An 11,210-nucleotide genomic window follows, 5' to 3' on the forward strand; every position below is an offset into this window, starting at 1 on the left:
TAGGCAACCCCCCTGTTCTCAGAAGGGCTCACACACACACACACACACACACACACACACACACACACACACACACACACACACACACACACCATCCCTTTGCACTCCCTACATGAAACGTCCCTCTTCTTTAACATTTCGGCTAACCTGGCCTCTTCCACATCCGACGTATATCCCTGAATTACGGTGGCCCCTAGAGACAAAGCATGTATAAACTCCAAAACACTTACAAATTCCAAATAGCACGCACAAACTCCTCAACACATACAAAATCCAAGACACATGCAAACTCCAAAACACATGCAAAATCCAAAACACGTACAAAATCCAAGACACGTACAAGCTCCAAAACACATACAAAATCCAAAACACGTACAAAATACAAAACACGTGCAAAATCCAAAACACGTGCAAAATACAAAACACGTGCAAACTCCAAAACACGTGCAAACTCCAAAACACGTACAAAATTCAAAACACGTACAAAATTCAAAACACATGCAAAATCCAAAACACATGCAAAATCCAAAACACGTACAAAATCCAAAACACGTGCAAAATTCAAAACACGTACAAAATTCAAAACACGTGCAAACTCCAAAACACATGCAAAATCCAAAACACGTACAAAATTCAAAACACATGCAAACTCCAAAACACATACAAAATCCAAAACACGTGCAAAATCCAAAACACGTGCAAAATCCAAAACACGTGCAAAATACAAAACACGTGCAAACTCCAAAACACATACAAAATCCAAAACACGTACAAAATCCAAAACACGTGCAAAATCCAAAACACGTACAAAATCCAAAACACATACAAAATCCAAAACACGTACAAAATCCAAAACACATGCAAAATCCAAAACACATGCAAAATCCAAAACACGTACAAAATCCAAAACACGTGCAAAATTCAAAACACGTACAAAATTCAAAACACGTGCAAACTCCAAAACACATGCAAAATCCAAAACACGTACAAAATTCAAAACACATGCAAACTCCAAAACACATACAAAATCCAAAACACGTGCAAAATCCAAAACACATGCAAAATCCAAAACACATGCAAACTCCAAAACACATACAAAATCCAAAACACGTGCAAAATCCAAAACACGTGCAAAATCCAAAACACATACAAAATCCAAAACACGTGCAAAATCCAAAACACGTACAAAATTCAAAACACGTGCAAACTCCAAAACACGTACAAAATTCAAAACACGTGCAAACTCCAAAACACGTACAAAATTCAAAACACGTACAAAATTCAAAACACATGCAAACTCCAAAACACATACAAAATCCAAAACACATGCAAAATCCAAAACACATGCAAAATCCAAAACACATGCAAAATACAAAACACGTACAAAATCCAAAACACGTACAAAATCCAAAACACGTGCAAAATCCAAAACACGTACAAAATTCAAAACACATGCAAACTCCAAATCACAACGGAAGTGCTCCAGGACGCTAGGGGCAGTGTTGAGCTCGATTTGTAAAATAAACGGCAAGTTTGTTGCAAACACATGGGCTCTAGTCTCCGTTGCGCTTCCCAGGTTGCCTAGCAACTATGATACTAACAGCTGGAAACGTGTCATACAACTTTTTTTGACAGAAATGAAGGAGAACATATTTTTTTTCATTTGTTTGTTTGTTTCTACAAGAGCTTTGTGTGATTTGATAAGTATCTGAGGCTGAGACCACAGGACAGTAAAACATGATTTTTGGGCTTCATTTCTGTACTGAACAGTCATTTAAGATTAGCTAGTAAATAACAATTAGCTAATGTTGTTCATGAGACTAAAGTCATATCACTTTGGTAATGTAAATATAATATGGACAATATTATGGTTATTATATTAGTCATTATTAGGTATTACAGCAGTGAACATGAACTCTTTGTCAAATACTGAGCTTCAGTACAGATTCAAGTTGCAGTTATTTACATGTCTTACCACCTTAAATCTTCACTCAAAGACAAGTATATAGGAATGACTGCCAAATTTATTTGCCACTGAAGCCAAAGGATGGCATCTGAATAAAACCTCTCTTGACATGCCTAGATGACATTAAAGCTTGGTTGGCTCTAAACTTTTTAAATTTGAATGAAAAGAAAACAGATTTGTTGGTGTTTGGACCCAGTGGCCCCTGTGAGTCCTCTTCTTTTCATTTGGAACCCCTGGAGGTTTATTTTAAACCTGTTGTTACTGCCCTTGGTTTTAAGTTGGACCAGTCCATTTTTATCATTTAAGGCGACTGGCAAGAGTGAAATCGTTTCTTTCTAGGCAGCACTTTGAAACCGTGATCCATGCTTTTATTTCTTCCCCTGTGGACTACTGTAACGCACTTTATGTGGGGGTCAGTCAGTTGTTACTCTGACATCTGCAGCTGGTTCAAAATGTATATTGACAGTGCATATATAGGTGTATCATATATAAGAGACAAATGTTGTTCCTTCAGTATGTTGGCATTACTAAATTTGGCTCAAATGCTTACATACATGTGTAAAAAGAAAATGTACAAGCTGTGAGCTGTTTCAAATCAAATCACTTTTATTGTCACATCACATGTGCAGGTACATTGGTACAGCACATGTGAGTGAAATTCTTGTGTGCGAGCTTCACAAGCAACAGAGTTGTGCAAAATACAATAATGTAAACAAGCAAAATACAAGAATGGCTACATCTGAAACTAATAAATATATGTACAATATATAATAGTATATATATGTTTCTGATAAAATGAAGAGTAGACTGATGTATTAAATATTCCTTTATTGGGTGAGAAAATCAGACCATGTCATAACTGCTTTAAGTCATACAGAATAGATATCAGAGCTTTAAACAGGCTGACGTCTGCTAAATGGGTCAAACTGGGCAGAAAGTATACAAACACATAACATCCTTATAGAATATGATGTAACACTATAGATCAACTTACCTCAGAATATATAAAGCATATAAACAATTACAGCAATATGATGCAACAAACACAGCAGTGCTACTGATCCAAAATACTCAAAGCTTCATAGAACTGAAACAAACATTTATTTTTAGTTCCATTCTGCTGCTGATACAGACTTTAGGTTTCTGAACATTAAACTTGTTGCTGCCTTTCATAGTGCGTAACTTGAAGGCCCTGAGTACTTTCTCCCACACTGGAAACACTGGAATGATAAAATTATTTGAACATTACCTAATAAGACTGATTCAGGACAGACAATTAGTTATTTTAAACTTTTCTAGCAGTCCTTCACAAACAGGGAACAGTCTGTCTATTCTCTCCATCTGTCAGCTGCTGCTGGCTCTTCCTCCTCCTCTTCCTCACATACTGCTGAGATTGTCCTGGTGGATCATCAGGGGTGCAAAGCCTCACAGATGATGTAATGCAGTGGGTCCCTCAGTCTGTTCTCACTCTGGACACTTGCAGGTGTCACACATAGAAATCAAATGTGTGATAAGCTGCAGGATTCAAACACAAGTGTGACTTATAAATACATGTTCATACTTTTATTCCACAATCAGAGAGAAAGAAACAGAGAGAGAGTGCAGGACAGACAGACAGGTGACAGTCTCAGGTGTACACACTGCTACAAAACAGCACCAGAGAAGGAGGATTTAGTGTTTGTGTCATTACGAGTGCTAAACAAGAAGAGTTCCCAGATGGTACAGTGGACACATGTGTGACTCCTGTGATTAAAGCATCTTTCTTTCAGCTTAAGGAGTGAACCGTCAGCTGACTGACATGACTGACTTTAATTACGCATAAAATCATCACATTCTCTGTAAGATTAAAGTCAGCTATTGAACGGCGAATATTTTGAAGTGAAGGCTTTAAAACCAAGTTAGTACAAACGTCGCTAATGTCACATAACTTTCCCGACATGTTGCCAACAGTAATGTTTTAATGTTCTTCATTATAAAAACATTTGCGCATAAATAAGTGACATAATATTCAGTACTTACTTCTGGAAGTTTACTCTTCGTCCGCTCCGCTTCCGCCGTTTTTTTTCGGCAAAATTATCCAAACCACCGCCGCGCTATGAAGTCTGGGATATGTTGGGCCATGAAGGCTACACAGACCCATCCTTAAAATTCAGGGAAATTAAGGAAGCATTTGAGGGCCGCATTTCGAGCAGCCTTGGAATTGGGACAGTCTTTGTCGTGTCGCTGTGACATAATCGGCCTTAAAATGCGGCCTTTAAGGCTGCAGACCCCAAATCCGGTCATTGGTACTTCCTGGCTTGTGTAGTTACTAGGTAACAAAAGCTCAACACTGCCCCTAGCGTCCTGGAGCACTTCCGTTGTGTTTTGGATTTTGCATGTGTTTTGGAGTTTGCGCGTGTTTTGGGGTTTGCACGTGTTTTGGATTTTGCACGTGTTTTGTATTTTGCACGTGTTTTGTATTTTGCATGTGTTTTGGATTTTGCATGTGTTTTGGATTTTGCATGTGTTTTGGAGTTTGCGCGTGTTTTGGAGTTTGCACGTGTTTTGTATTTTGCACGTGTTTTGTATTTTGTACGTGTTTTGTATTTTGCATGTGTTTTGTATTTTGCACGTGTTTTGTATTTTGCATGTGTTTTGTATTTTGCATGTGTTTTGGAGTTTGCACGTGTTTTGTATTTTGTACGTGTTTTGGATTTTGCACGCGTTTTGGATTTTGTACGTGTTTTGGATTTTGCACGCGTTTTGTATTTTGTACGTGTTTTGTATTTTGTACGTGTTTTGTATTTTGCATGTGTTTTGTATTTTGTAAGTGTTTTGGAGTTTGCACGTGTTTTGTATTTTGCACGTGTTTTGTATATTGTACGTGTTTTGTATTTTGTACGTGTTTTGTATTTTGCATGTGTTTTGTATTTTGTACGTGTTTTGGAGTTTGCATATGTTTTGGATTTTGTACGTGTTTTGGAGTTTGCACGTGTTTTGGATTTTGTAAGTGCTTTGGAGTTTGCATGTGTTTTGTATTTTGTACGTGTTTTGTCTTTTGCATGTGTTTTTTATTTTGTAAGTGTTTTGGAGTTTGCACGTGTTTTGGATTTTGTAAGTGCTTTGGAGTTTGCACGTGTTTTGTATTTTTTACGTGTTTTGGATTTTGCATGTGTTTTGTATTTTGTACGTGTTTTGTCTTTTGCATGTGTTTTTTATTTTGTGTTTTGGAGCTTGCATGTGTTTTGGATTTTGCACGTGTTTTGGATTTTGTAAGTGTTTTGGAGTTTGTACGTGCTTTGTCTCTAGGGGCCACCGTACTGAATCGCTAATTCTACCTCCTCCCCCGGCCCGCACGAGCTGCGGCAGCAGAACTTGTGGTGACAAACATATCAGTAAGTTTTGCACATTTTGCTGCGTTCACTCGAAGGCTTTCCCCCCTTTTTTTCTCGGAATTTTCTGCACCCCCATTGCGTTTTATTTTTTTGTTGTTGTTTTTTTTTTTAATTTGTCCATTTGTCCAAATGCCACTCCTCTCCAACTCCGGCCAGCTCAAATTGATGGACGATCTGATTTCCTCGTGTCAGCATTGTTCCCACATCATCATAATTAATGTTGTTCCAGGTTCAACATTGCAAGTGACCAATCACCTTCTTGTGACGTCATTCCTTTGCGACTTCGAAATACCCGCCTTCGAGTATTTCGAAATACAAGTGAAGAAGCGAAAAACCGCCGCCTGTCCGCCGAATTTGAAGTCAATTCGCCTGTCCGCCGAATTTGAAGTCAATTTAGGATACTTTCCTTTAATAAACGGTAAGCATTATACATATGTTCCTCACTTGGCTTGCTGTTTGTTTGCTAGTGATAGGCTACTTGACAACAGCATTAGCTAACCAGTGTTCTCTAGACCAGCGTTCCCCAACTTTTTGGGTTGGGTCAGGCAAAATTGCAGTAGCTTCCCTGATCATTTTACAAACATAAGTGAAGAGAATCTGGACTAAAAGGCCTAGACTTATGGTTGTGTGCTGAATCTATGAATCAAACTATCACCTGGAAACATAATTAACTGGTCCATAGCTGTGAAACTGGACATGAGTTCTTGATTCTATGGAGATTAACAGTAATCCAGAAATTTACAAATTTGTCCCAGGGACATCGCGTAGATGTTGTCCCTGGGACATCGCGTAGATGTTGTCCCTGGGACATCATGTTAAAGTTGCCAGAGACATACCATATGAAAGTTTAGCTTCTTTTAGCCCCTGTTTGTTTTATATTATTTTATATATATATATTTTTTTAATATTATATTTAATATTTACATTGTATTGCAAAAACCCCCAAAACAAGTTAAAATGAATTAATGAATATTAACTAATTAAACCTTCGTTATTTTTCCACCAGAAATGGACGACATAATTAGAAGAAGTGTTCTGAATGATGAAAAAAAAAGAACTGGAAAAGACACACAACTTTGTGTGCATGTGTCACAATGCCAGGAGGACCCATTCATTGTTGTGTTAGAAAAATTGAACTCATTAACCCTTCATGGACATTATAAATGTTTAAATGTTGCCTCAGGTAAAGACAGGAAAAGAGATTATTACAAATTCAACTGCATCAGAGCTGGGGAAAAAAGTCGAAACAGCTACAGAGCAGTGGGCTGTAAGGCCTATGTTTCATTTAAAGTACTCAAATGTTGGAAAGACCACACAGTCATCGTGCAGCGTACATATGATAAGCATGATGGGCATGATCCTTCGGACCCAAAAGACGCACATTTCAACAATATTTCCAGTGATTTGAGGAGGAAGATTGAGGAACTGCTTTCCCTTGGAACTAAGCCAGCCATCATACTAACCGAATGTCATAAATGGGCCAAAGAACATGGACACAGAGATCTTCACAACAGAGAGCATTTTGTCACACCACGTGACATTGACAGTGTTAGAACCTGCATGATGAGGAAGAAGCACTTTAACTGTGGAGACAGTCAATGTGTACATACCTTACTTAATGGAAAACATCAAGAACATGTTCTCTTCTATCAACCATACACATCTGACCAAGAACTAAGGATTGTTTTGCAGACACCTGTAATGAAATCAAACATGGAGAACTATGCAAAACAGTTAGTATTTGTTGACACCACGCACTGCGTTAACCAGTATTCCTTTCCCTTATTCACACTTGTTGTAAGAGATGATCATGGGCATGGAGTCCCTGTGGCCTATGCTATTGTCAGCAACGAAAGTCAGAAAACCCTGGAAACTGTTCTTGGAATAGTTTGTGAGCATTTCCCAACTTCCCCGAGGTAAATAATACATTGACAGCTATTAATTTTGAAATAATTCCTTTTCAAAAAAGTTATAACATGCCAGAATCTAATGCTATAGCTGCAGCATGGGCTGCAAAAAACTTTCCTTTCCAGTTGTTAAAGTTATTCCTATAGGCTGTATGCAGTATTTTATATATCTACTTGTGAGTTGAAATGTTTAATTTGGCATTGAAGTGGTGCTTTGAGATAGCAAAAACATTTTCATACTGTTTAATCTCATTTAGTGTTTTCTTTTTTTCTGTAGAGCATTTATGGTTGACAAAGACTTTGCGGAAATAAATGCTTTGCAGAAGGTTTTTCCAGAGTCAGCTATCCTTCTATGCTGGTACCATGTCTTGCAGGTAAACCACATTGTTTTCTTTTCACGTTGTCTAAGATGCACCTGAAACACATTTTTACAACAGGGTCCTGTTGTTATGATTTGCCTCATTGTGATATTCACCTACTCAGGTTAATGAATATAAAGGGATAAAATGTTGAGTGACTATGTCCATCCATTTAAGACCACAGTGCACTCATCTTCTGGTGGCTGCTTCCCAAAGCTCTTTTTGACATTTAAAAATATGTTTGCCTGGTTGATTTCTGTAATGCACAGGTCCTCTTGTCCAGTGAGTGACAAAGTTATTTTTGGACGTCAGCTTTCTTTTATGCTTTTTGTACAGCTGCTCCTCTGTCTCTCTCTCCAGATTAACTTTTTTTCTCTTACATTCACAGGCTGTTAATCGATGGCTTTCAAAATCAGAGTCCGGGGTCCATGGGCTTTCTAACACCCAAAAGAGAAATGAAATCATTTCTTTCTTTTGTAAGCTGAAAGCTTGCACATCTGTAAGTGTAATTTGTCTATTTCACATTTTGATTTCTTGATTACACTAAGAGCATAATAACTTTCAGTTGCTAAAAAAAGTTACAGAGAGATACAAAATAGATTTTTGAAACAATTTCTAAAACTGGCTTCTTATCTTGCTTATCAAAACAAGTACTTAAGCTGTGCAGAACATCATTGTGTCACCCACTGTGCAGTAGAACTTGTGAGTGGGATTCTTTCACAGACAGATGCTGAAACCAAATATGCTTATAGGTTTAGTGTTCCTTCTTAGCCATTGTAAGGGAAGAAATAATTGCTTCTTAATACAAAAACACGACATATTATTAATAACTTAAAATTCTTAATGTTATTCAATAAAAGGAAAAGGGCTTCAATACATAATATTAAAGATTTCAATAGGTCTGTTAAATGGATTGAAATATATTCTGTTGCATCCAATTCTCTTAGGAGGACGACTTTAAAGCCACATCAGCAGAGTTCTGCCAGACATTTAAGCAATACCCTTTGGTGTGCCAGTATTTTCAGAAGCACTGGGAAGGCATTGGCCACATGTGGTGTGACTACGGCCGTCGCTTCAGTCACGCTCGTTCTGAAACAAACAATGTGATTGAAAGGTATGATTTATTATTTTGACCTCATTCAATTGTATTGCTGAAAAAAAGATATTATGCTTTAATCCAAGAGGCTAAACTGAGTAGGTTCGTCATGTCATTGCCAGAACAGGTTTTAGGCAAATCCTTTAAATTCTAGCAGCGTTTTTAATGTTATCACAACAAAAAACAGAGTAGGTGGATTTGCCTAAATCAGCTAAACCGGCACAGAGCATTCCTTTATAAAAGACGTGTGCAATAGGTATTCCAATTTTTTAAAAAATAATACAGTCTTGATTAAAACTTTAAATTCCTTCAATTACAGTTACTAATCATTTCAAATAACTGTTTTTCAGATTTTTCCACCGCCTGAAATACCAGTTTTTATCTGGCTACAAGAATAGGCGTCTGGATGATCTGATTGAAGTGCTCCTAGGGAAGGCCGACGACTACTTCTCAGTCATAAAAACCCTGCAAGATGTGGGCCGCATGAAAAACAGGTTTGCTGACACCTTGTCTCAAGTTTCAGACTCTGCTTCAAGACTGATGGAAAGTGGTTGGGCTCTTAAAATTACAGTCAAGAACAGCCATGGAGTTAATGCATATCAAGTCCCATCTGAGTCAAGAGAAGACATGGTGTATGATGTCTGCCCTGTTGAGTCCTACTGCAACTGTACATATGGCTTACGAGGACTTCTTTGCAAGCATCTAGTGTTACTTGCAAAATTAGCAGAGGCTGACAATGACATCTATCCAAACATGGAAACAGATCTTGGCAAGAATTGCAGTGAAAGAAAGGCATTACTTTGTACACTGTGAGGACTTGAAAGTGATAAAAATGCCAAGTTTGTTTGGAAATCTGTGTTTTTTTGCATCGGCTGAAACACTTCAGTGCACTTGTTGTACGTTCTCTCACTATAACACATGTGCTTGCCTGAAGGTGGCTTGTAGCCATTTTAAACAAATGAAAAACTCTCTGAAAAGTCCTCTATCAACTTTGAATGACACTCCTGTAGTTGAAAGCACAGACAAAAAATGCACAGAAGATGCAGTTGGAAAACTAAATGCTGTTTTAGACACAGTTAAACAGTGGGCATTCATTCCAGAGGGTATTACTGCAATGATAGATGAACTGCATACAAATGTCTTAAAAACAAAACAAGTAGGCAAAAGTATATGCCAGTACGAAATAAAGATGACAGATAATGCACGCAAAATTAGGCCATTGTATTCTAGCAAGAAATGTTCGGCCAGCATCGACATTCCAACAGTCTGAAAATGAATGTGAACAGTCGATAACCACTGAAAGAGAGACATCCTCTGGAGAAAATGAAAACCTTTTGGAATACAAAACAAAAAAGAGAAGAGTTAAAGCTAAGTATATGCACAAGTAGACTTTTGTGTGACATTTCAAAGGGACTGCATCCATTACTTCTGTTTATTGAAACCTAAAGCTGAATAGCTGTCTTAACTTTCTGCCAAGGAACAGATGAAAAGAAATTGTTTGGTCTCTCAAGCAGTTGTTATTTATGTGTGTTATTCATTACTTTGGCTTGGTTGCTGTTTTTGATACAAATTCATCTGTGCCCATTGTAATATTTTCATATGTTACTATTTTTATATTGCTATGCATTATAAATAAAGGATTACTTATTACTATTAAAGGTCTGCATTTGTAATTGTTGGTATTATTTATAAAATATGCGCTCTTAAGTTTTTTGCTCCATAAAACGATACCTGTCACTTTTTGGACATAGAGTATCAGCTGTTGAGAATCCTGGCTCATACAAAATAGAAGTAAAAGGTTTCAACATCCAGCCTTTTTATGATTAAATACAAAGTGTAATAACAGAGTTATTGGGGTGTGATTTTGTTAATAGTTAGTCTTAAGTATAAGTTTAATAGTAATGAGTAAGAAAATATAGCCAGAATAATGGAATGAGACTAACACCTGACCTCACACTGAGATGAAGTGGCATGTTTGTGCTAATGCTGACATTGGGGCTCAGAGTTCCTCTGTGTGTATATATTTGTGAACGTTAACTTGGCTAATGTCCAAGGGTTTGACTGCTTTCCTGTTGGATTGTATCACAAAGAACAGGGATAAGAGCACCAGTGGCCGTGCACACCCTCATCTCTCTCCTTCACCCGATCATTAGTGTTGGAAACCGGCATTAGCTCAGAGTAGATTAGACTTCAGTATAGTGCAAGTGATTTGATTTTATGATTATTTGATTCAGTTTTTTCTGTGTTCAAGCTCAATTACTTTAATAAAATATGTTGAGTTCAAACAAATAAATAAACAAATAAACTGTGGACATTACCCTTTTAAACCTTTCTGAAACAAGACAGGTAAAAACCAGTGTATAAAAGTTTACATAGGTATAAATAGCTCTAACACTTTACTCCAGCCTGGCGTCCACACATGTGGACATCACATTTTGGGTTATTTAGACCAAAATACTAAATCTTGATCAACAAGTGCCTGATATACAGTTATGAGGACATTATACT

General features: G+C 37.4%; 1 protein-coding gene across 2 annotated transcripts; it reads left to right on the forward strand.

Moving 5' to 3' along the window:
• Positions 1-5,492: 5,492 nt before the first annotated feature.
• On the forward strand, positions 5,493-10,375 carry LOC112435724 (uncharacterized). Of its 2 annotated transcripts, none has more exons than XM_076890469.1 (5): positions 5,493-5,758; positions 7,525-7,621; positions 7,995-8,105; positions 8,554-8,720; positions 9,053-10,375. In XM_076890469.1, the coding sequence occupies exons 2-5, from the start codon at positions 7,532-7,534 to the stop codon at positions 9,513-9,515; spliced, it is 831 nt and encodes a 276-aa protein (XP_076746584.1). In that variant the 5' UTR covers positions 5,493-5,758; positions 7,525-7,531; the 3' UTR covers positions 9,516-10,375. The 2 variants fall into 2 exon arrangements, with proteins under 2 accessions (XP_076746584.1, XP_024660421.2); XM_024804653.2 differs by lacking the exon at positions 5,493-5,758 and adding an exon at positions 6,542-7,256.
• The last annotated feature ends 835 nt before the right edge of the window (positions 10,376-11,210 follow it).

This window comes from Maylandia zebra, linkage group LG1 (assembly GCF_041146795.1).
Source record: "Maylandia zebra isolate NMK-2024a linkage group LG1, Mzebra_GT3a, whole genome shotgun sequence".
In the NCBI taxonomy this organism is placed as follows: Eukaryota; Metazoa; Chordata; class Actinopteri; order Cichliformes; family Cichlidae; genus Maylandia; species Maylandia zebra.